This window comes from Solea solea, chromosome 11 (assembly GCF_958295425.1).
Source record: "Solea solea chromosome 11, fSolSol10.1, whole genome shotgun sequence".
Taxonomy (NCBI): domain Eukaryota; kingdom Metazoa; phylum Chordata; class Actinopteri; order Pleuronectiformes; family Soleidae; genus Solea; species Solea solea.
In genome coordinates, this window is record NC_081144.1 from 23,872,036 (window position 1) to 23,898,197 (window position 26,162).

The 26,162-nt window shown below is 41.8% G+C and overlaps 2 protein-coding genes across 8 annotated transcripts in view; one reads left to right on the forward strand and one right to left on the reverse strand.

Annotated features, from left to right (window-relative positions):
- Positions 1-552: 552 nt before the first annotated feature.
- Positions 553-8,672, forward strand: LOC131468555 (transmembrane protein 106C-like). Of its 3 annotated transcripts, none has more exons than XM_058642946.1 (8): positions 553-670; positions 1,455-1,779; positions 2,124-2,187; positions 4,250-4,409; positions 4,585-4,725; positions 5,264-5,313; positions 5,400-5,453; positions 6,963-8,672. In XM_058642946.1, exons 2-8 carry the CDS (start codon positions 1,566-1,568, stop codon positions 7,111-7,113), a joined length of 834 nt encoding a protein of 277 aa, XP_058498929.1. In that variant the 5' UTR covers positions 553-670; positions 1,455-1,565; the 3' UTR covers positions 7,114-8,672. The 3 variants fall into 3 exon arrangements, with proteins under 3 accessions (XP_058498929.1, XP_058498928.1, XP_058498930.1); XM_058642945.1 differs by having other exon boundaries at positions 1,532-1,779; XM_058642947.1 differs by lacking the exon at positions 553-670 and adding an exon at positions 695-995 and having other exon boundaries at positions 1,532-1,779.
- An 823-nt stretch (positions 8,673-9,495) lies between these two features.
- tns2a (tensin 2a) overlaps positions 9,496-26,162 on the reverse strand; it is a 65,051-nt gene continuing 48,384 nt past the window's right edge. For 4 of the 5 annotated variants that reach the window (XM_058642940.1, XM_058642937.1, XM_058642936.1 and 1 more), the window contains 18 exons: positions 26,000-26,083; positions 25,320-25,432; positions 24,634-24,694; positions 23,581-23,656; positions 23,151-23,280; positions 21,167-21,232; positions 20,952-21,068; positions 18,995-20,533; positions 18,650-18,815; positions 16,907-18,045; positions 16,669-16,800; positions 15,847-15,942; positions 15,069-15,146; positions 14,828-14,905; positions 13,463-13,631; positions 13,283-13,351; positions 13,006-13,035; positions 9,496-12,018 (listed from right to left, as the gene is read on the reverse strand). In XM_058642940.1, the coding sequence (XP_058498923.1) occupies positions 11,880-12,018; positions 13,006-13,035; positions 13,283-13,351; positions 13,463-13,631; positions 14,828-14,905; positions 15,069-15,146; positions 15,847-15,942; positions 16,669-16,800; positions 16,907-18,045; positions 18,650-18,815; positions 18,995-20,533; positions 20,952-21,068; positions 21,167-21,232; positions 23,151-23,280; positions 23,581-23,656; positions 24,634-24,694; positions 25,320-25,432; positions 26,000-26,083 (4,282 nt within the window). In that variant the 3' untranslated portion in view covers positions 9,496-11,879. The remainder of the gene's footprint in view (positions 12,019-13,005; positions 13,036-13,282; positions 13,352-13,462; positions 13,632-14,827; positions 14,906-15,068; positions 15,147-15,846; positions 15,943-16,668; positions 16,801-16,906; positions 18,046-18,649; positions 18,816-18,994; positions 20,534-20,951; positions 21,069-21,166; positions 21,233-23,150; positions 23,281-23,580; positions 23,657-24,633; positions 24,695-25,319; positions 25,433-25,999; positions 26,084-26,162) is intronic. The other variant, XM_058642938.1, reaches the window with a different exon arrangement.

A 26,162-nucleotide genomic window follows, 5' to 3' on the forward strand; every position in this document is an offset into this window, starting at 1 on the left:
TGGCCATAATCCTCTTCCGTAGAATTCCATGTTAATACATTTAAGATATTTTTCTGAGACCAGTGGGTTTATGTTAAGTATTTTAACAGTTTGAAGTCAATGTTATCAACACAAGAGCTTCATGGCGTTTTCAGAATTGTGTGCATACTAGTTCGATTTTGTGTTTTATAACGTTTAAAACAAGTCAAAAAGCCGTGATATAAAACGCCACATCATTAACTTGATATCTGTGTGGAAAAGGGAGTGAAATGTCCATGTTTTTACCACCTTTTACAACTAAAATTATTATTTTTTTAAAAATAACTAAAAGTGGGTTTCAGACAGTACCGATACGTCCGATAAGTTAAATATGACGTTTATTTATTGAGAACAGTGGAGTTTAACTCTTATCATTTAGCGTTTTGAGAAATGAAGTAACGAAGTGTAAAAATGTGTTTAAACGTTTGGGAATAACTGTAATTTCACAAAAATGAAACCAGAATAGTACAACAACAGATTTAGTTACAGGTACTTGAACGCGGCGGAGTACTCATAAGTTCCAGGGTACGTGAAGGCACCACGGCGGGAAGACACATACACACACACGGACACTCACGCGGATAACAGAGTGAAAAGCGGTGTCAATAAATGAGTCATTGATGGCGGCGTTGACTCGCTAACACCCTGAGAGGTGAGTTAAAGTTTGTTTAATGGAGCTAACTAGCATTAACTATCGTGACAACATTGCGGTTAAAGTTAGCAGCTAGCGGCAAACTTTCACCCCCCGCTCTTGTTAGCGTGGTAGCAGCCGGAGTTAGCTTAACGTTTAGTGTAAACTACGTTTTCATGTCTAAAAGATTCGTCTTTCTGCGTGAGTCAGAAAATCAAACTCTAACCTCACGCGAGGCGGTTTGGATTAAATGGCGGACACTGGCAAGACAGCGATATTAGCATAACAACACGCGATAATATTATCATCCGATACCACCACACCGCGATTTGACCGGGCGATATAGGTATGTAAATAAATTATAAGTTAATAATAAGATGTACGTTTTCAATGGAAAAGTGTGTCAGAGTGAAAATTAGATCTGAAATAACCAATTAACAGAGTACTTGTTTGGTCCTGAAATGTCAGAAAATGTTGAAAAATGTCAATAATAATTTTGGTTTGTGGACAAAACAAGACATTTGAGAACATTATCAGCTCCAGATTTAGGAAACACTGATCAACAGTATTTCCCAAACCGCTATTAGTTAGCTATGGAAGTCCAGTGAAAGCTTTAGAAACAAGTAAAAATGATTTTGAAATGCATTCTGGGAGCAACATTTAGAATTATTTCCAGTGTTTCCAATTTTCACAATTTATTCGTATGCTCAAAACCCCGAAGCACTATCACATAGCAGGAATGTACTTTATATATACATGTTGACATCTCAATTATGGTAAATGTTTGATTTATTGCGAACCCTAGTGGGCACAGCGTTGTATATCACAGCTGATCTGTTGCTCATGAGTGGGTTCGCGCTCATTTTTGTCCCTCACCCACAGACGGGCTGTAGTCAGGTGTCAACGTCACGGCACCATGGGGACACGGTGGTCTCGGAGCGGCAGCAGCATGTCGCTCCTCCCGGAGAGGCAGGGCTGTCAGCGGTGGGAGGAAGACGGGAACTGCGACGACGACTCTCTGGACGGCCTCATCAGGCGGGAGGACATAGCACAGTTCCCGTACGTGGAGTTCACCGGGAGGGACAGCATAACGTGTCCGACGTGTCAAGGCACGGGACGGATACCTTCAGGTGATTGGACGGTGGCCTTCACATTATGGGTGGACGAATTTAACGATATTAGTGACATTGTAGTATCGTCTATGTTCTATCCATTGCTGTTCTATGTTCTTGCACAGATGCATCAGTGTTTTCCCCTCAGACCAAACCACACTATTGATAATTCCCTTCACAGCCGCACTAGAGAAACTAATTCTGCAAATTCTTATTAAACACAAATGTTTTAAAGACATAAAAACTGAGTCATTGTTCAAATATTGGCCTGTTACCACCACTCTCCAATTATTTCTGTGGTTGTTTATTTTTACTGTTTTATACACAGATCATCATCTTTTCTGTTACCTTTCTCCTCACAGGTCAAGTGAATGAACTGGTTGCATTGATCCCATACAGCGACCAAAGACTGCGACCACAAAGAACGTAAGTAAACAACGACCAAAGAAATGTTTATTTTTTTTGATAATCGATCAATCGAGTACTTGTTTTGTCCAGAAAATGTTAAGAAAACGCTGAGTTTCCAAAAACCTGGAAATAATGTAGCGGTTTGTCCACAAACACAAAACGATTCAGTTTTAATAAATCGATTAATCAAATAATCTTTGCAGCCCTCACGGCCACCACATGGTAATAGATGCGTCACAAATAAGGTCGTCATTGGAGTGGAAAGATTTGTTTTTATAAATATAGTCCAATGTCCAATGTAAGTTGTCCAATCACAGGACAGTTAAGGGCGAGTGGGCGTTCCTATTGCACAGATATCTACTCCAGCTGTGGCCACGTCTTCCTACACTGCAAATAAACCTAAATCTAAACATACTCTAACCCAGTACATTTGTATTTTAAAAACCTGTGAATTAAACTCAACAATGAGCTATTTTTCCCAGCGATTGCAGCTTTAAGAGACACTTACACACAAAGTCATTGTATTGTTTTAAAACCCGTCATTCAAATATGTGCAGTGTAACTAATGAGATCAACAAAAGTGGAGTCAGGAGACGATAAACAATGAGTCCACTCAATGGAACCAGATTGTAGAGTTTCTGTTCACAAGAAGAATCTGCTGATGTGAACAAACCTCAAAATGGTTCCTGGTGCACATACAACTTCACTTGAGCTGTTTTTCCATGATACAGTTCTAGAATTACTCGGCTCTACTCAGTTTGGTATCAGTCACGTTGTTTTCAATGACTTCATACTAGGGCTGGGCCATATGGACAAAAAAATAAAATCCCCCATTTTTTTATACCAGATCCGATTTTCGATTTGAATCGATTATATTTTTCTAACTACTAAATACAAAATAATTATTATATTTATTATTATAGTTATGCAAATGAATGACATTCTGCACACACACACACACAAACGAGTGTCTCCTGACTTGTAAAGCAGTTGTTTTCAGTGTCAGTTAATTAAAAATATTTGTTCAGTACGTCCTCCATGACCGGAGCACATACTCTGGACTGAAATACAGCGGCAGTGTGATGCTTAAATATTGAGATTTTAGACATTTCCCTGGTACTTGTCGGAGATTAACCCACGTTTTTAGGATTTTTAAGTCTTTTTTAACTGATTTTACAGTTTAGCAGTGTTCGGCTTGATCCTTGTGTCGGACGTCTCTTCCTGTGACGGGACTCTCGCTGTTTTCCGCGCACGCTGCCATGTTGATATTGTCAGAGAACTAGTGGAGGGAGGGGGAGAGGAATGGAGCGGAGGGAACAAGAGATGAGTGAGTGAGCGCTGTAAAAAGGACAAATCAGAAAAATCGATTTAAATTTTTTGAACATCATCCAAACAAATAAATCCGATTTCGATTTAAAATCAATTAATCGCCCAGCCCTACTTCATACATCCTATTTTATCAAATTTTTATAGTCTAAGTGTTAATATCTTTTTAAATTGAAATTTTCTTTTTTGGTAATGCATGTTTATTATTTATTATCTTTATCTTTACTGTCTTGCTGCTGTAACTGTGTAAATTTCCCCACTGTGGGACAAATAAAGGACTATCTTATCTTATAGTCCCTCCTCAATGTAGATTTTGGAATTATAAGTAGAATTTGGAACTATAAGTAGAATTTAGAACTTTAAGTAGATTTTTGAATTATAAGTAGAATTTGGAATTTTAGGTATAATTTAGAACTTTAAGTAGATTTTGGAATTATAAGTAGAATTTGGAATTTTAAGTAGAATTTAGAACTTTAAGTAGATTTTGGAATTATAAGTAGAATTTGGAACTATAAGTAGAATTTAGAACTTTAAGTAGATTTTGGAATTATAAGTAGAATTTGGAACTATAAGTAGAATTTAGAACTTTAAGTAGATTTTGGAATTATAAGTAGAATTTGGAACTATAAGTAGAATTTAGAACTTTAAGTAGATTTCAGAATTATAAGTAGATTTTGGAACTATAAGTTGAATTAAGTAGATTTTCTGAACTTTAAGTAGATTAGTAGAAGTCAAACTTCCATCTCTCTTCCAGGAAGCTGTACGTGGTGTTGTCCGTCGTGCTCTGCCTCCTGGCGTCTTCGCTTGTCGCCTTCTTCCTCTTCCCTCGCCCGGTGGTCGTGGTGGACAACGGGATACGCTCGGTGACTGTTCACTTTGACCACCCCAACATGAAGGTCCTGATGAACATGACGGTACGGGTTTTTCTGGATTATCATTTAAAAAAAAAAAAAAATCTATTGACATTTAGTCCACTAGATGGTGTGGAGTGCTCACTCTCAGGAGAGGGAACTCCTCAGCAGATTGAGTAGATAGTTGTTCTGTTAGTTAGTGTCTCTTGGTTTTGACTGTGCTCTCTGTTCTCCTCAGAGCACGCTGAACTTCAGCAACCCAAACTTCTTCTCCGTGCTGGTCCAGAGCATCACCTCTCAGGTCCTGTACATGAAGACAGTGATTGGGACTCAGCAGCTCGACGACGCCACCACCATCCTGCCACTCAGTCAGAGACAGGTACACGAAGATGCTCAAAGTGCATGCGCTGTGACAGGCAGAGGCGGAAACGGCTCCTGGCACAAACTCATGAGAGGAACCTGTCGTTAGCCCTCAGATTATAATTATATCTGTGGATTTGCGGCCATTTTTGAGGGCGTTAACATGCACAAAAATATTGGAGGTCAGGTCTGGCAAAAATGCGATATTGGCATAGTTCCCAGACCTGTGTGTTGCTCAAGGGCTCTATAGCGCCCCCTAAGGTGAAAACAGGCAAAATTGAGTTCAACTGTATTCCCAGAAACTTGGTAAAGAAGTTATCGACCAAGACGAACAAAAAAGTCGACCGTAACCATGGCCTCAACTCAACAGGAAGTTGGCCATTTTGAATTTGCACCCTAATTAAATGAGACACATCACACTGCGTGCAGTCCGAGCTGAACTTATCTCTGTTGTGCTGAGAGAATATAAAGTGTTGTTGAATGACACGTCTGAGTTTTACTCTTATAAACATTAACAAGACATTGTCAACGTCTGACCTGGTCTAAATCTTCCGCAGGTGAACTACACCGTCAGCGTGGAGATTGGCAGCAGCGCCCCCTACGTCTAGTAAGTGTCATCACTGTTGTTGCATCTAAAACATGTAGCGTTTTTTTCAGCAGTGAATTCTCACTAAACCGTCTTTGTCTTTTCAGTGCCTTCTGCACCATGCCCAGCATCAAGGTCCACAACATTGTCATATTTTTGCAGTAAGTAAATTGTAACATTTCATTTCATTTTATTTTATTTAGTTTTGTTTTGTTTCTGCTCTTTGTTCTGTTGTTTTTGTATCTTTTAGCTTTGAAAGAAGTACTGAAAAATATACATATTTTATATATCCCTCACAAAACAGCAAATAGTTCCAAATGTTCTCCATATAATAGGTTACTGGTCCCTTAAAGTGATATATAGTGTATATATACTTAAAGTATATATAGTATATATATATATATATATATATATATATGTATATGTGTGTATGTATATATATATATATATGTGTGTGTGTATATATATATATATATATATATATATATATATATATATGTGTGTATGTATATATATATATGTGTGTATATATATATATATGTGTGTGTGTGTGTATATATATATATATATACGTGTGTGTGTATATATATGTATGTATATATATATATAAGAAGCGAGTTAAAGGTGGTGAAACACGTATGTAAGGCTGGTCAGTCCCTTCAGGACTCTGGTGATTTGGTGATTTCATGATTTCAAGATTTCAACAATCAATGCAAAGTCAACCTATTACCCGTCTGTCTGATACCGATATCTAAAACTCAGGTATCTACTGATACTGATATTATTCCTTTAGACTGTTTATGAACGTATGAAGCTGTTTAACAGCACATTTGTGCTGAGTCATTTCAAAGACATAATTCTCCAACGGTGTCACAAATATTGAAGAAGAAATAAACAGCACCAAACATGACTCAGCTAAAATTCTTCTGCTGATTTTTTTATTTACATTTTTACAGATATATAAGATTTTTGGATTGTATATGGATATTGACCGATATCATCCGATACTGACCGATATCATCCGATACTGACCGATACGATACCGACCGATACCAACAGTTACTGACCACTACTGACCAATACGATACCGGCCGCTACTGACCGGTACTGTCCGATTACGACCGTTACCGACCGCTACTGATACCGACCGTTACTGACCGATACGATACCGACTGATACCAACAGTTACTGACCACTACTGACCAATACGATACCGGCCGCTACTGTCCGATTACGACCGTTACCGACCGCTACTGATACCGACCGTTACTGACCGATACGATACCGACTGATACCAACAGTTACTGACCACTACTGACCAATACGATACCGGCCGCTACTGACCGGTACTGTCCGATTACGACCGTTACCGACCGCTACTGACTGATACCGACCGTTACTGATTCCCATCCCTACTTCCAAAGAATCTTAGGAAATGAATCCCAGGAAAAGCCTTAAAATCACTGCAACATGCTTTGAAATTAGCTGGTTTTTTTTATCGCAGCATTCACGAAAACCAACCGCCAAATCCCGGAAGGACTGACTTGTCAGAAACGTAGCGCACTGCAGTGTCTGGAACCAAATAGATTCCTTGCATTGTGATTTCCCACCGCGTGTCTGTCGCCACGTAGCGCTTTAATCCCTCTGTCCATTTGTCCCCGTTTTTTCAGAACGTCGGTGAAAACTTCGTACATGGTGCGAACGTCTCAGAACAGCCTGGAGGCGTATCGCTACATAGACTGCGGCACCAACACCACTTACCACCACGCGGCTCGCGGCCGCCGCTCCTCTGCGGCGTCCTCCGGCTTCGCTCTGCTCTGAGTGGAACACTCCTCTAATCCCAATCCAATCCTGTCAGATTAAACTCCAGGAACAATTGTTTTTTTTTAACCACTATTTCGACAAACACAGTTTTCTGTGTGAGTGACGGCGACGACGCCACCTGGTGGCTGCACAGTGGGACATTCCATAGGAGACGGAGGTTGCCAGTTGAAAAACATTAAGTTTTAATTACTGAGGTCAGTAACAGAGTTGAACCTCGTGGTTTTTACTGCTCTTAAAGACGCCTGCGATGGAAGAGAAGAGGCTGAACTCAACTCAACTGAATCTTGGGGGGGAAAATATTAAAGGGGTGAGTTTTCTGATTAACCTTCATTTCAATATTCACTTTGTAGCACATTTAAAACTTTTCCCACAACTTTCAGACGTGTATTTACATTTTAATCAGTAAAGGTAGAACGAATGGTGCAAAATAGAAGAAATAAACAACGTTCTGAAGCTTTAAGGAACAGAATTATATATATATTTACTACTGAGTAAAAGCTGCTGATGTTTTTATAAAAAAGGATATTTTTTGGGAATTTAACGAGACGGATAATTCTTTTCTTTTTTTTTGCTGTGTTATTTAAAGGTTTGGCATTTCCACATTGATTTGCTTTTGGTTTTAAATGAAATGATCTAATCTGGTCTGAACACACTGGTTTTTTACATTCAGGGTTATTGTGTGTGTGATATAGAGTGGATTATTGTTCTCACACTTGATTTAATTTAACGTTATCAGCGACGACGTCATCCCTCACTGTGGTATATCATTCTCTCCGCATTGTTTCTCACTCACACAAAAGATAAGCTTGTGTCCCACAGTTTGAACTGTCAACATGTTGCAGCTGTGTTTAGTTTGTTTTTGTTTGTTTGCTCTCAGTGAAAACACGGCTCACAAACGACTCACCCGACAAAATCCATGCCCTCTTTTAGTCGTTAACATCGTAAGAAAACCAGTCCAGTCGATAGAAAACAAACCAAACCCCATAGAGAAAATCCGAGTTTTAAGCTCACAGAGGACACAGGAGTTGATCCACTGCTTCCTCCGTCAGAACATTAAAATGTGTCGTTTTGTGAATTCAGCATGTGCAATTCTTCCTTGAAATGTACCTCAGTGGCACAAAGTGACCACATGAGGGAGCAGTAGAGCAGCAGCTCCTCTGTCCCTGTGAGCTAAAAACGCTGATTTTCTCTATGGGATTTGGTGCAGTTTACAAATGTCACTTTCCTGTTTTAAAACAGCAGTTAAACAGTAAAATTAAACATATTCTTTAGAAATCGTGGACTTTTATTGGGTGAGACATTTGTCATGTGTCTGAATTATCTCTTTAACTTTATCAAGTATTCCTCATATTTCTTGTGTTACAGTATTGTCTCTGTATAGTGTAGCCATGGCGACAGAATCACTGAGAGAACTTTTCTTTCTTTTTTTTAAATATAAGAGTTTGTAAATTTATAAATGAATGGTTTTTACAAGGGCTTTTTTTTGTTGTTTTTTAAATGTTGGAAAAATATATTAAAGGGAATTGTGAATAAATAAAATTGAGATTGTACGAACACCAGAGATTTAAGGGTTTATTTTTTTTATTAATCAGCAATTTCTGAAAATATTATGTAAATAAGAAGAAATGGGTGTACCTAATAAAGTGGCCGGTTAAATGATTTCTTTGTCTACAGTTGAGAAACATCCTGTGTGGGGAGAAATTGATTAAAAATGTAGATATTAATCACTGATTAGGCACAAAATTAGTGCTTTATGTGATTTTTCTTTCCTTTTATATTTGCTAACTACCGAAACTTGAAATTAATCAGCGATTTTAGATTTTAACTGAGCAAAAATAGTAATGTTTTGGCTGTACTTGAAGAAACGGGTGTACATAATAAAGTGGCCGGTTAAATGATTTCTTTCTTTCTTTACAGTTGGAAAACTAATTAATTACATTTTTATGGAAGGATAAATAAGGAAAGAATGAGATTATTTGATAAGAATACTTGGGTACCACATTTCACTTTTATTTATTCTTCATTTGCATCTGCATACACATTTAAATGTCTCATACACGGTTCCTATAGCTGCATGTGAAAATATATTACTACATCATATTATATAAGAGATCAACAGAAACAGACCATAATATATTAACGCTGTGATACACAAGTAGTGTTTTTTTTTTCTTCCTACTTTTGGTTTATAACAAACACAGTAAATATGATGCATAATAATAATAATAATAATAAAAATAATAAAAACAAATACAAGAAGCAATAAGTACAAAAATATAACTGGATATAAAAACAGAAGAAGCTTATTAATACAAGAGTGCTTTGTCTTTGGTTAACTTTGTGTTTCTGTTTCACACCATATTTGATTTTTTTTGCCGATATCGGGAGTTTTTTGGTCGATAGCGACTGATGTTCGCCTTCCTCCGCAGACGTCATTTAGTCTCTTTGTAGTGAAATAAACATATTTTTGCGTACGTATTAGGGTGAAATATCACAATATTTTTGCTTAAAACGACCACTAGATGGCGCCGAGTGCGCACGCTCACTAGTGCTGTTTTGTGTGAGTATATTGCAATATATGATTTAGCAAATACTGCAAAAATATTTTTGCAATATTATCGTACATAGTTTTGACAGAATCTCTCACACCAAACTCCATTGAGAAACTCATCGATGTTAACATCACAGCACGCAGGAGTTGTTGATCCTCTGCTGCCTCCATCAGTGCGTGAAAATGTGTCATTTTCACGCACTGATGGAAATTCTTCCTTGAAATGTACCTCATTGGCACAGAGTGACCACACGAGGCAGCAGTGGACCAGCAGCTCCTGTGTCCCTGTGAGCTAAAAAATGCTCATTTTCTCTATGGACTTTGGTGCAGCTGACAAACTCCACTCTCCTTCACTTTATTGTGACTTAAATATCGTATTGTGCGGTGTCTTTGGTGGACGATTCCTGCCCTGAATACGTATGTCGTAGCAGATGTTGATATTCATATTTATTCACTGTAAAATAATAAATAAACATAACGCAATACCAGCTGTAGAGGGCGCTAGTGTTTGCCGATGTCGTGCATTCTAAGTGTTTCTTCGCAGCAGTGGCGTGCTCATACGTCGTCGCTCGTCTGTTTCCTTGTTTTCACATACATTTCTTATTTTATTTAATTTTTTTTAAAAAAGTGCACGTAACAATTCCTTCATCCAACATGGCCGCCCACAGGAAGTACCCACATCAGCACACGCACACACGCATAACTCCCCTCGCACGTTTTCTCGTCAAAAGTTACAAAAAACCTCACGTTCCTGTTTGCTTCTGTGAGACAGTTATTGTCTCACGCTCCGATTACAAAGTGTATGTACAGTAAAAGCGTGTGTGTGTGTGTGTGGTTGGTGGTAAATAGTGTGACCTGAACATCTGTAGATAGACAAACTATAAAAACACTGTCACAACATAAACACCTGCGTTTTAAAAACAGGCACTTATTAACCTTTACACAAAATGGAATTTTCTTATAGGCATAGTTCATAGTTTTTTGTTGTTTTTTTAAAGTGTATGAGGTATTGACACGTGATCACACTCCCACACCAAACTCCATTGAGAAAACCTGTGTTTTTAGCTCACAGCAACACAGGAGCTGCAGTTATTTACTGCCTCATATACCAAGTTTGTGTCACTTATATTAAATCAGAACCAAGTATTTCAAACACTGAAATCACAAAATAATGCATTTGAGTGTAATTATGGAGGCAGCAGTGGATCAACAACTCCTGCATGCTGTGATGTAAAATCAACAATTTTCTCTATGGGCTTTGGTTCAGGAGAGATTGTGGATTTCTCACTTAGTAAAATCTACACCAGCTCAATAAAATCTATAAAATCTTAACAATTGAAAACAACTTTTTTAAACACTAGACAGTTTTTTTTTCTGCTGGACACCACAAATTTACACTTAAATAACACATTTGCTGCTTTTTCTTCATTTACCACTGAATAGTCTTTTCCTGCTGGAGGATCGTAAACCTCTCACTCTCCCACACCAAACCCCATAGAGAAAATGAGTGATTTTAAAACAGCATTTTAATCACAGGACACAGGAGTTGTTGATCCACTGCTGCCTCCATCAGTTAAGTTGAAACATGTTATTTTGTGCGTTCTGTGTCTTTAAATCTTTCGTCTGATTTTATATTTTTTGTTTAAGTGACAATAACTTACCCCAACAAGTCAGCTCCTGTGTCTCTGTGAGCTAAAAGCGATGTTTTTCTCTATGGACTTTGGTGTGGGAGAGTGAAAAGTTACTTCAGTCTTTCGTCAAAGTTTTTTCTCGTGTCCCCACAAGGACAAATGTAAAATGGAGGTCAATACGTCATACCTTTATGTTTAAAGAGAGCAAAAGATTTTTAATATCAATCATGAGGTCGAGTTATGACGTAGCTGTGAAGTCAGAGAATGACATTATTGTATTTATGTGTGAACCTTTACAACCGATAAGAGTAGAGATGATGATCTACGGTTTATCGTTGACGTTTGTCCTCCGAAGCGTCCTCCTCGTCCCTGGAGGAGTTGTAAAATCATAGCATCATATTTTCATTTACGACCTTTGGGAAAAAGTGAGTGTAAAGCAGAAAAATGAACATCAGTACGGATCCTGTGACTTTATATGAATGTATTTACACCAAACAATAACATATTTTAGAACTGTCCAGCAAACTCCTTGCGGATCCTTTGCGCTCTTCTTCGTTTTACTCTCTCCCCTTCAAAAGTCTCTAGCGGCGCTGCGACAGCATGACCTTGTTGATGAAGTTGACGATGGCGGACGCTGGCTGTTCGGGGTCCAGCTCCGCAAACACGTGGCACACGTTCTCCGCCTGGCTGCCGGGCTTCTTCGCTACGAAACCGAAAACCCTGAGAGGTCAAAAAATTAAAAATAAAGTCAGGAAGAAGAAGGAGGAAAGTACGTCCTGAGAGATTCAAACACAAGAGGGCGATGTTACGTACGACCGCTCACACCTGGCATTAAATGTGTCCTGGTAAAGTACTTTAAAGGTATTTTACTGGAGTGAAAGTAGAAAAAGTATTTTACTAGAAAATAACTTTTGTGGAAGTCACTTTTTTATAATAATTACTCAAGTAAAAATCTTAATGTTGATCACATTTATATTTAAGTATTTAAAAGTAATTTTACTGATATAAAATTTCTATACTCATATACATTTTGGATGTTTTACTATACAATTACTTTTTTGTCTCATTTTGGACGTTTTACTATACTATGACTTTTTGTCTCATTTTGGACGTTTTACTATACTCTGACTTTTTGTCTCATTTTGGACATCTTACTATACTATGACTTTTTTGTCTCATTTTGGACATTTTACTTTATTATGACTTTTTTGTCTCATTTTGGACTTTTACTATACTATGACTTTTTGTCTCATTTTGGACACCTTACTGTACTATGACTTTTTTGTCTCATTTTGGACGTTTTACTATACTATGACTTTTTGTCTCATTTTGGACTTTTACTATACTATGACTTTTTGTCTCATTTTGGACGTCTTACTATACTATGACTTTTTTATGACGTTACATGTTTTTGTTAATGTGTTTTCAAAAGTGTAAAAGTGTTTTTTAAACATATAATAATGGTTTGCAATTCCAGGCCACCGCTGTACGTGCAGGGTTAAAACTCTAATGACGGAATTAGTATTGATGTAAAAAAAAAAATGGTGTTGTGTTGTTTTGTGTCTGGATTTCATTCTTCAACTACTTTCCCAACATTCACACATTCACAGTCCAGTGCCATGCAGAGGCTTTAATATCAGAGTCAACCTACACAATCTTTACTATATATATGACACACAGAAACATGCTCACAAACAGAGAACTTACTTAACAGTGGTGCTGTCTGAGTTAGTCCACCTACAGCAGAGAGAGAGAGGAAACCAGACTCAGACAAACACACACACACACACACAAGCACGAGCTGACTATCAAGCCGCTGCAGTACGACATGCTAGCAAACATCGCCACGCTCTCGTCTCTCATGCGTCAAAACAAATCCATGGATCCATGCAAAGGACGAATCATCACAGATGTCGTGAAAATGAGGTGATTTTTGATGCTCATTTCGGGGTTAGTTATGTTTGAGTTAGTTATAACTTCTCACCTCCTGTCTTTAGGGTCGATGCTGCTGAAGGTCACGCTGCTCACAGGGTAATGTCTCCTGAAGAAAACCCTACAAGAAAAAAAACACATTTTTGTTACTTAACAAAAGGCTCACAGACATAAAACTTGGTTAATGTGGGAACATTGTCGTGTTAAGAGTGAATAAAACTTCAATATTTACCTTCGTTGGCTGTCAGTGAGTGTGATTCCCTGCGACGTCACCTTGAACTGGACGACGGTGGCGGCGGGACGAGGGTTACGACCCAGCGTGGCGCCCGTCGCCTTGGCGATTGCCTGGGGGCCGGTCAGAGACTCGGTTTCCACGGAGTTCAGGTAGAGGACGTTACAGGCTAACGGGGGAAAGTTAAGTTGAGAAGGTCAAACTTTTTAAATTAGATTCAAAATGAGACAAAAAAGTCATCAAAAAAGTCATAGTATAGTAAGGTGTCCAAATTTTGACAAAAAAGTCATAGTATAGTAAGACGTCAAATTTTGACAAAAAGTCATAGTATAGTAAGACGTCAAAAAATTGACAAAAAAGTCATAGTATAGTAAGGCGTCCAAAATGAGACAAAAAAAGTCATAGTATAGTAAGACATCCAAAATTGACAAAAAAGTCATAGTATAGTAAGGCATCCAAAATGAGACAAAAAAGCAAAGTATAGTAAGACATCCAAAATTGACAAAAAAGTCATAGGTAAGGTGCCCAAAATGAGAAAAAAAAGTCATGGTATAGTGAGACATCCAAAATGAGACAAAAAGTCATAGTATAGTAAGGTGTCCAAAATGTGACAAAAAAGTCATAGTATAGTAAGGTGTCCAAAATGAGACAAAAAAGTCATTGTATAGTAAGGTGTCCAAAAAGAGACAACAAAGTCATAGTATAGTAAGGCGTCCAAAATGAGACAAAAAAGTCATAGTATAGTAAGGCGTCCAAAATGAGACAAAAAAATCATAGTATAGTAAGGCGTCCAAAATGAGACAAAAAAGTCATAGTATAGTAAGGCGTCCAAAATGAGACAAAAAAGTCATAGTATAGTAAGGCGTCCAAAATGAGACAAAAAAGTCATAGTATAGTAAGGCGTCTAAAATGAGACAAAAAAATCATAGTATAGTAAGGCGTCCAAAATGAGACAAAAAAATCATAGTATAGTAAGGCGTCCAAAATGAGACAAAAAAATCATAGTATAGTAAGGCGTCCAAAATGAGACAAAAAAATCATAGTATAGTAAGGCGTCCAAAATGAGACAAAAAAATCATAGTATAGTAAGGCGTCCAAAATGAGACAAAAAAGTCATAGTATAGTAAGGCGTCCAAAATGAGACAAAAAAGTCATAGTATAGTAAGGCGTCTAAAATGAGACAAAAAAATCATAGTATAGTAACAGATACCGGTGTTCTCATTTTTTGCAGAGGATTTTCCTGCCGTCATGGCAGCATAAAAACACTGAGTCATGTGACACCTGTAGCTCTGTAGGCGACATTACATGAGGATGAATGAATGAACTCAGGTGTGTAAACACTGACATGAAATGGAGAAAACTCACCTGCTCCTTGTTTGAGCAGGTCAGCAGCCGTGCTGATGTTACTCACTGGCTGAAGCTCCTGCACTTCACCCATCAGATCTGAAAAATCCACATTAGAACTTATCATTTAAGTGCATTTCTTTAAATAATTAATTCATCAGTCACTACCAGAAGAACCTCTATTTGACATCCTGCCAAAGAAAAACCTCAGAAACCTCATATTTAGCTAGTTTAGTTAGTTACTGTCATAGTTTAGTCTTACCTTTTTCTGTGATCTTCAGAGCACACGGCAAAGAAATGGGTGTGATGGAGTGTTGGTAGACTAAGGCAGACAGACTCCCTGTGGACAGCAAATAAGAGTGAAAATATTTAAAGTCCCTCATCATAAAAATGTGCAGACAGTTCAATAACTATAAGGAAAGAAAAGTCATTCTTAAGAACATATTCTCTGCTTTATTTCAGCATTAAATCGTCTTTAGAGCCAGGAAAATCAAGTTTGTAAACCCACACCAAAGCCCATTGAGCGAATCAGTGTTTTAGCTCTCGGGGTACACAGGAGTTGCCGGTCTATTGCTGCCTCGTGTGGTCATTTTGTGTCACTGAGGTCAATCTGAACGAAGGATTTCAAACATTAAAGTCACAAAGGAACACGTTTGGATTTATTAAAGTATGCAGCAGTGGATCAATGAACGATGTGTGGTGTGACGTAAAATGGTTGATTTTCTCTATGGAGTTTGGTGCTGTGAGAGAAACTCAGAGTTAACAGTCAGACACAGCTGAGTAATGTTGAGGAAAAAACGTGGGAACATTATTCTCAAGATATTGTGGACTGAAGCAGGTGTAGATTTTTATTAAGTGAAACCTTTTTCACTTGCTGACAGCCTTGTTTTCAGCGACTCAATCATAATCATGATTCCCACTCGTACAACACATGCTCTCTGCTGCGCCGCATCTTGAACACATTAAATGTTAATATTGTTCTTGAAACGCTGCCATGAATAAAAAAAGTTTCCCTTAAGCTGAGAGGAAGGACCACTTACCAAAGTAGGGCTCATTCTGGCATCCTTTAATCTTGACTCCTCGAGGGCCCGTTTCTATGAGAAAGTGTCTGACCAGCTGTTCCAGAGGATCACTCACTGCAACAGCACATGTTTACATGTTACAATACATCACTGTCAACAACTACAAGTGTAAAATTAAACAGAAAAAGAAAAGATGTCCACATTATTCCTCTCTCACTGAAGCAGAACAAGCGTTTTCCCAGGGTAACTAGACCGTGAAATTTAACTTAAAATTAAATTAACCTATAAGAGAGGATGTCTATACAGTAAATTGTACAGTTTTAAAGTATCAATAAAAGTGTCAATTTAACACCAATTCTAACTAGGACAAGATACAATCAGGATTTGTGACTAAAAGTTAAACATAAAGACCTCGTTGGTGTAAATTTAACACTATTAGACTGCTTTACTGTACATGTAATTCACAATAGACTTGGTGTGTATTATGGGATGGGAGGACAACCTAAAGAAGGGGCCTCAGCTAATGCACACTAGCATAATTAGCCACTTTATTAATGTTGATGCTACAGAAGGAAAAAGCCATCAACAACCTGAAAGTCAGTATTTACAACAGGAAAAGGTTGGTCGTGTTCTGTTTAAGGAGGCGGGGCATAATCTACTTATGTCCCGCCTCCCTCTCCCAAACTGCTCTACTTTGCAAGACTAGCGTGATTCTGTAGCTAACGTAACTGTCACCCCCCTGGAAAGAACTAGCTCAAAGCTACTCCGGAGGTTCCAGCCATCATCATTTCCAGAGTAGCATAAGGTGGATATGAGTTACAAAAACAGCTCATGTCTTACCTTTGCTGCTGTGGTTGTTCACACTGGGAGGAGGCGTCGCCACCTTCAGGGCCAAGCCGTAAGCTCCCTGGAAAGAATTACTGTCCCTGATCAGGAAAGTTCCTGGCTCTCTCTCCTTCAGTGCTGCAATCGCTACACACACACACACACCACCAAAATATGGGATTGTTTTACTTGATTAGCTTACTCCCGCTAAAAATATTGGAAAAGCAAGAAGAAGACGTCTTTTAAGACCTACCTTGCTCTCTGGAGATACCAGGCTTGTACCAGAACCTTGAACTGTCCTGGACAAACTTCACACTGACCCTGTTTGTGTTGTCCGACTCCACGCTGTGGTCTGCAGGAAGCGCAATTTCCCCCACCTCAGGGGAGAACGTGACATGGTGGTGATGCTGGGAGGAGCTGGAGGAAGAGTGAGCCACATGGCCCTCAGCTGACCTCAGAGTCCCTGTCCCGTTACTGGGCGAGACCGCCTGGGCTGGCGGGTGGCGCTTCTCCGGCAGTGGAGGTTGTGGGTGCGGCAGGGGGATGGAGATGGTGGAGTAGTTGGAGTAGGAAGACGGGTGAAGCTGTGGTGTGTGACCAGAGTAGCAGGGCCTCCTGTCCAGAGCAGGACTGTGCTCCATGGCTGGGTAAGCATGGTGTTGGGGCACCTGATGCTGGAAATGGTTCAGGTGTTGGGAGTCAGATCCACTCAACATCAACCTCCTACCCAGGGTGGCGAAACCAGGGACAGGGGCGTCTGAGACAGGGGAACCCTCCATGCTGCTGGATGCTGGCTGACATGATGGCGAAGCTAGGGTGGGAGGGGCTAGGCTGTTGGAGGGTTTCGGACTTTCGGGGAGAGCTTTCCTGGTCGGGGATGATCTCTCAGAACCAGGGGCCTGGGTCGGGGTCTGGCTCTGAGGCTGGGACGCTGCCGGTGCCACAGTGGAAGGCAGAGCCGCAGCCTCTGAAGGGTGTGAGGTCTGAAGTGTGAGAGGTCCAGGTTGGGGGTGTGCGTCAACTGAAGGCGGGACGCGAACAGGAGACGGTGGTGCCTGGCAGTGTCCCTGGTTTGATGTGGACGGTGTCACAGAGTCAAATGAAGAAGCCAAGGGCACGTCCGGGCTACGGTGCTGCTGGACGGGTGTTGTAGGACACTGGTTCATCTGTGCAGTGCAGTGATTGTGGGCTTCGGTTTGAACAGTCGTGGTCCTGTGCGACTGCATGTCTTTGGCGGACGACGACTCTGTGCTGCTACTTTTTTGGCTCTCCGAGGATTTCTGGACGACGTTATCAGCTCGATATTGTCTGTCCTGCGGCTGGGAAGCCTCGTAGTTGCTATCGATGATGTCGGTTGTCCGAATCTCGTCCTCCCTTCCTCCGGGACTGGGGCTTCAATGGACAGACATGAGTATTAACCACAGGCAAAGTCATGAACTTGTTCAGATTAGAGCCAACTCCCTCAAATACATGTATTAGCTCCTTTTCCGCCGCAGGAACTTTTCTCATTTACCCGTAATTTTGATTGGATTTTTACCAAAATTGCCCATGGAAAATCATTCCTTTCGATCCCAAACTTTCCCCCGAAAGACTTCAGATTACCAACAACTTTAGAGGGACGGGGCTTTGTAGTGAAGTATGCTGACTGGTGAGCATTCAGACCCCTCTAGAGACCCCTCTACTGGTGACATATCTAGTGACCTTTTCTTGTGTTATTAGAGACTTTTGGAGATGCTGACATGAAAGCATGTATAATTCTAAAGGTGCACACCGGACGGATTCTACACACTGTCCTGTTGAAGCTCCTTTGAATCCCCCCTCCACATGTTAAATGTTTTGCATTTTGCATTTTGCATTGCGTTTTTGCATTTCTCTATGGACAAAAAACTAGACAAAAAAAAAATAGGGAACATATTCTGAAGATAATTTAGACTCAAGAAGACTTGGATTATATTTGGTAACACTCTTGTCTGTTAAAGGCTTGAAGGTGGAGTACCTTTCCTCTGTGCGCAGAGGGCTGCTGGTGTGGACAGGAGTGGACGGTCCAGACATGTCAGATGGCGTGGAGCATGCGGCGTGGGCATCTCTGTGGACCCGCCTAAATGACCCGTGGGTGATGTGATCCCTCCAGCCCACACTTTCACCAGAGCTACGAAGGCCATCTGAGAAGAGGAAAGGATTACATGGACAAAATTCAACATTCAATTGTGACTAATGTGCCGGGTATTTGTCTCGCTTCGCATGAATTTCCCCTGGACGCAGTTGTTGATTACGGATCATTTATCCACTCCTGTTTCCCATTAGAGGCATTTCTGAGCATCTTTGTTTGAGTGCGACTCACCAGTGTGTGAGTCAGAGCTGTACGACTGCTGCGAGTCTGGATGGTGATGGTGATTCTGGTTTCGCTCCGCCGGCCCGTTGCTGTGGCCGCAGGGCCCCGTCATGGAGGAGGCCGGAGGCAGCGGGGACGTGGACTCAGACTGGTAGCCCGAAGCGTAGCCCCTGCTCTCAGATGGCGAGGGCTGGTAGGGCGAGCAAGGGCAGACCTGCCGAGGCGTCTGGTAACCGCTGCTGCTGCTGCTGTACTTCAGATCCAGGTGAGAGTGAGCGTGAGACCTCGACGCCTCTGGATACGCTGGGTGACCCGACGGCAACGGGTCGAAAGTGAACGCCGGAAGGTCGTGACCCTGTGGGCCGTACGCGGCGACGGTGGCCCTCCTGTGCCAATATTCGGCTTCTCTGTCCCTCTCCCACTGCAGCTCCGCCGCCCTGTCGTGCTCCCAGTGCAGGGACAGCTCTCTGCCTCGCCTCGGTCCAGGATCTCGCTCCCAGTGGACCTCTGACCCTCTGGGTAACTCTGCGTCCCTGACTCTCCGAAGCTCCACCTCCCTTTGCTGAAGCTCCACCTCTCTATCCCAGTGAAAGCTGTCTCCTCGGTCCAACCTCATGCCGTGATAGTCGTCTCTCCTGATTGCACAGTCCCGACAAGGGCAGCCAGGGGCCGGCAGACCGTCCATCAGCATGATGTCATGATAGGTGGGGCTGGTGGATGGTTTTGGGCGGTGTGCGTGGGGATGGTGGTGGCTATGAGGAGGAGGAGGGTGATGGAAGGGGCCATATTCATCGTCTCGACAGCAGAGGCGACCCGGTGCAGACAGAGGGTGATGAGAGAGTGGGGTGAGATCCGGTGACGGGTATGGACACATGTGTCGGGAAGAGGGAGCCTCCGAGCAGGAGCGGTGTAGGTAGTGCGGCGGGCCGCTCTGTCGGTCCCACACCAAATCTGGAGGAGGAAGAGACTGGTGGTAGTGCTGGCATAGATCCATGTGTGACGGCGGAGCAGTCTGGTTTGGGCTGGCGGAAGGAGTCGCCCCATGGTGCCCGTTGGTGCCGGGGGCCCGGTCCAGGCAGTAACCGTTCGGCATGAGGAGGGTGCGGTCACAGCCAGGTTCTGCACAGCGCTGGGACCGGTAGCCGTCGCGGCAAGAACACGAGCGACTAAGCCTCAGCGTGCCACTGCGCTCCGAGGGCAAAGAATCTCCGTCATCCAGGATCGCCGTCTCTCGCTCTCCGTCGCGATTTCCCTCGATGCCGCCAAGAAGACGTTCAAGCTCCTCCCGCTCCTGTCTGGTCGGAGGCGGGGGACGGACGAGCTCCTCCTGCCGGTCACAGTGGACTGATGATTGGTTCAAATGCATGGAATGGCCTGAAAGGGCGGAGTCGGAACCGTGAGGGATGAGATGATCGTGCCTGTCCTCACAAAGGCCAGCTCCTGGGCTGCTGCCGTTAGTAGAGCTGAGAGAACCTGAGCCGGCGCCACGGCGCTTCTTAATCTGAGCGTAGAGACTGCCATCTAGTGGACCTCTGGTGTGGGCAATATCTACAACAACAGAAAAAGGAGGATTATTAAGTTATTTACTGTTTTGGCGTTTTTAGCTCTCGGGGGACACAGGAGCTGCTCGTCTACTGCAGATTCTTTTTGTTAAGTTTTGCTTCACTAAATGTGAACAGATTTCAAACACTCAAGTCACAAAATTAACACATTTCAACTCTGTGATCTTGGCAGCAGTGGATCAACAACTGTGTGCTGTGATGTAAAATCACTGATTTTCTCTATGGAATTTGGTGCAGGAGAGCGAGCGGTTTTACAAAGCAACACAAATTGGGGTTTGAAAAGCAGGTGCAGATTTTACAAGGCAACTAAAACTGGCTCCATCAGTAGATCAGTAAGTAAAACCTGTGGATTATCCTTTAAGATTAAGTTGAGATGTGTTGGTGAGTTGGTGTGTGTGTGTTACCTTCCAGACTGTCCTGGTAACGCTGATTGAAGTTCTCGTAGGAGTCCCAGCGCACCACTGGGTCAGCGGTATTGTAGTCCACCGTCACAGCCGGGTCGTTCTTCAGGTACTCGCGACCTGAGAGAAGACACGTTTTCATTTTCAATTCATCTGCATTCAGTGGACTCTCCTCGTTTCCTTCATCAAACAGAAGAACTGAAGAGCAGTGAACCCACCTTTGACCCTCTCAGGTCCAGAGGAGAAGACAAACTCGACAGTGGCGTCAGATGGGAAACGCTCATCTGTGCGGAAAGAAAGAGACAGAAAACTTCAGAATCCTTTTTTTTATAAAATTTACTGATGTAAATGTAATCCCTACATGAGATCCAGATTAGCGGAAGCTCTGCAGTGATGTGGGGGAACCCCATAATCATACACGTATCAAATGTCTTAATATTTTCTGCAGATGTGTCCTGCATCACATGACCCCACAGCGGTGAGTTTAAGTACATGTGTAATGGTTGTTTTTAGAGGACTGGCGACCAAGTACATGTACGTAAAAACCAGCTCTGTCATCTCAGAGAAAGTGAAAACTCGCGAGGAAATGAAGTAATGAGCATATTCATTATATAATTAGAGAATCCATGAGCTCTCAGCAGGCTCACTTTACTCTCTCATGGGGATAGTTAGAGACTCCGACACACAGTACAATTCATTTTCACTCCACTCGCCTCCGCAGAGCTGTTATTACGTCCAGAATGAGGAGATTATGCTTCTATTATTTCGGGATTTATGTGACCACGGTGTTATGAGCAGAAAAACCACGTTGAATGCGTTCCCACAATGCCGAGTTCAAGAGCTGCTATTATAGCCAATGAAAGTACAGTACGTGGTGATTACCATCGCCACAATTAACAACTCCATCCTTAAGGACTTCAGGCGTTTAAAGGGGATTAAAAGAAATCAAAGTGGAATCCACTCCAGGCCGAAGACAGAAACACTTATTTGTTCGAGAAAAGATGATGCAACTGTGGCTCTAACAGTCTCCTGCTGCTGCCTCACACACAAACATCACACACTGATGTTTCACAGTTAAAGCTTACATTTCAGCATTTATCACATGACGGTGAACTCTCCCAAACGTGATCTGTGCTGGTGGATTTGCATGCTGGGAAGTTGAACAAACAGAAAAAGTAGAGGATAATCTGGCTCTTCCCAACAATCGTGGGTGTCTTCGGAATTTAGGCCGAAAGTCGTACGAGACAAAGTTGATTCCGTCTTCCATCACAAAACATCGCACACACCAGAAGTCATGTTATATCACACTGTGAGTTTCTGTGAGAGTTTCCCAAATCCCTGGGAAATCTCCTCCCTGAAATTCTTTTGATTAAACTCTGCTGGTCTAGAGGTCTCAAACTCGCGGCCCATGGGCCACATACGGCCTTCCAATTGATTTCATGTGACTTGTGCCTGTCTATCAATTCATTTTGCATAATTTCATATAAAACACACATTTGTGTTGAAATTGCGTGAAATATCATCACAAACGTCGCTATGGAACCTTTTTTTCACTTGACCGGCCCCTTCCTGACCAGACTAGATTATCATCTGAGTTTGAGAGCCCTGGTCTCGTCTGTGCTTTCTCACAATTAAACGTTGTTGTGTCTGTGGTCCCCCATGTTTTTAGAATCCAATCCTGTGGAACACGGTTGGAACATTAGGTTTTTGCATTGGCTTGTTACAGCTACAGTGAGGTGGTCATGCTTTGTATAGCCGGGAAGATCCCACTAAGATACAAGAGCTCTTCCTCCGAGGAGTCCTGGTCAATATCAGCAGCACAGATAGAACAAGTAGTTCCAGAAATGAGACAATTCTAAATATAAAACTCACAATAACAGAATATAAAAGCTAAAAGGAATTTGTTAAAGAGAGATCCTCAATCTAAACCCCTCAAAACATGTACATGTATATGTATGACAACAATGTGATGGTCGATAAAACCCCTGTGAAGGTGTTTAAAGAACCATACAGTAAAAATGGTACAGAGCCATCCCTCGACCACATCTTCCAGACAAATGTGAATATATTCTTATATTTATTAAGGAATTATTGCTCAATAATGCCACAAATAAATCCTGTGAAGCTTGTACTGTGTTCCACACCTAACACCCTTCTCTGCCTGTGATTGTTACTCTCTGCTCCTCCTGAACATGAACGCACCGCTGCAAGCTTCGTCCAGCTCGCCTTTGCCAAACCACAGCTGGGATCCGTGGACGGTGCACGTGTGGAACTGCAGCCGGAACACCGTGTCTCTGTCGGCGCTCTGGACTCTCCTGTGGTAGCATTTCACCTGCAGAGGGCGACAGAGAGAGAGAGAGATGAAAAAGGCCTGTGGGATAATGAAAGGTTTGGGACGGAGAGTAAATGTAAGGCTGTGCGTTCGAAAACGGGTGTCGCCTACACTTTCAAAATGACTGAGTGCACTAAACAGACAAATTATGATTCCATGTTAACAAAGTGACAACAACCGAGAGCAGGATTTATATTTCACACATGAAATATGACCTTTAAACAAACTTCAGCAGTACATGAAGGACACATTTCTAAGTTTTGGGGGTTCAGTTATTTCCTTTTTTCCCATGTGACTCACCATGATGTCACCCTTCAGCAGCAGCGCCGGTTCCACAGACACACACAGACGCCTCCCCCCGGTGCCTTGAAGGTCACTGCAGACGACAAACAAACATATTAGATAATGAAGAACACATGAGGGCGGCATGGAGATGTGACCACAGAGGGGGAAGATTCATGTGTGTGTGTGTGTGTGTCATCACAAGGACTAAAATCTATTGTTTTAGCACCACTGGGACCATGTTTTCACTCGACAACAGACACGTTCACATTTGCATTCACTCGGAAAAAGGCCTGAAGATAAAGAAATAAAAAGCTCGGAGACAAGGATTAAAAGCTCTCTCTAAAGAGTGACTGACACATATGAAGGACAACAAAAGTCTCACCTAATAAAATCCACAGCTTTCAACTGACTCTCCCGCACCAAACTCCATAGAGAAAATCAGCGTTTTTAACTCGTGGGAACACAGACGCGTCACGTCTACTGCTGCATTATCTAGTAAGTTTCTGCCTCTGAGGTAAACTCGAACAAATGATTTCAAACACCAAAGTGTCAAAATAACACATTAGAGGTCACTGACAGAGGCAGAAGTGGATTAACAGCTACTGTGTCACAGAGAGCTAAAAACGATGATTTTCTCTATGGGGTTTGGTGTGGGAGAGTGAGCGGTTTACAAAAGCTCAGCTTCCAGTCTAAAAACCCCTAATGGCAAGATCAACAGGTGATATGGTGTTAAGATCAGGGTTCCCACACCTGGGCTGACATCAACTTCAAGGACAGCTTGTAAGAGCTTGTCTTCGTCCATGATGGCGTCTGCATCTGGACAAGTGATTGTCCTCTGGTCAAAGTTAGTCTTTTGTCTTTGGTGAGACAGAGATTTTAGAGTTTTTCATTTCCCAGGCATCACATGTCCACAACACAGCGAGTCATTGTGACGTCGACTTCACTTCTTTCTTACACAAAATCCAAGCACTTTCAATGTCCTGTGGGAACCTTACAGACTTATAAACTGTTTTCATTCACTCTGCCTGAAAACTAAAGCTCCACTGTCGTCAGTCTCACTGTACTCACTAAATGCCTGACGTGTAGACCAGCTGCATGGCCTGGTAGATCTTCAAGAAGGGGTGGTAACCTGGAGAGAGAGAGAGAGAGAGAGAGAGAGAGAGAGAGAGAGAGAGAGAGGGAGGGAGAGATATTAACACATAGCCAGGAATGTGGAGGAATGTGCTGATCTCCTTCCAAACCTGATCATGTGATTAAAGATAAACAGATGAGATGTGTTTGTGTGTTTGTGTGTCAGCGAGGACACATTTTTCATTCAAATCTATCTTTATGAGGACATTTTCTCTGAGGGGTCAGACACTTCAGGATCAGGCTTAGATTAGGTTGTTACAATTAAGATAAGGGTGAGACTGCTGAGTCATGCCTCACCCTCACCCTCACACGACTATTACAAGAGACAGAGGTTCCAGTGTGAATGTGAGGGGACAACAAATCTGGTGACACCCGTTACACTCGGTCCACAGTGTGGGATGAAAACCCACAATCACTTGTTTTTACATCTTAGTGGGGACACATCATTGACATAATGCATTCACTGGACCCTTACCCTAACCATCACATCTCACCTTAACCTAAACCTAATTCTGACCCAGGTCTTAAGCCTGAAAAAAGACCTTTTAAAGTTGCTTTATGGACCTCACAAAGATATAAATACCAGTATACACACACACACACACACACACACTCACACTCACCTCCTTCACCCTGGAAGTTGGGCAGTGATGGGATGAGAACTTGGTGCAGGAACAGAGGACTGCTGTTCATCTTGATCGCTCCAGACAGAAGACCCCCAAAATAATAGATATACCTGGAAAAGAGGTGGATCAGTGGTAGAATGAGCTCTCTGTCAACTGGAAGGTCAGGGGTTTGAATCTACTACTTGTAAACTTTATATGTAACTGAATATTTACTGCTGCTCTATCCACATTTATACTAATTTTTGTCCGTTTTATGTCCGTCCATCCCAAACATAATCTCCGTCACTACCCTACATACCTCTGTGTGTCTTATGCATTAGTATGGACGTCACTTTACACGACCTATACATGTAATCCTGTCTGAATTGGGCTTTAGCAAACTCCCCTCTGAGTACAAGATAAGTCATCAAACATCTTAAAGCTGATTTGAGGGCATTACAAGCTCTAAAATCCAATATAAATATAGAAAAATGGCAATATTTCCATATAATTAGGTTGTAGGTGACATTTCAAGCAACATATACATATTTAAAGCACTAACATGTTGGTTTGGACGTCACACAGACTTTAAATCAAGGTCTCATATGTAACACGTAAAAGGGTTGAATGGCAGAAATTGACTTTATGTTTATTATCACTTTACACCCCCCCCCCCCCCATCATCCTGTGGCCTCTACCTGTTTTGGGACGGCTGGAGAGACGAGGACACCTTATCTTCACAGAACTTTCTCATGGCAAGAGTACTGAGAGCCTGGTCCGCCCTGCACACACACACACACACACACAGTATAAGCCAACACTTTCCATCATGTGACTTCAGCACCGCGCTCTCTCTCTCTC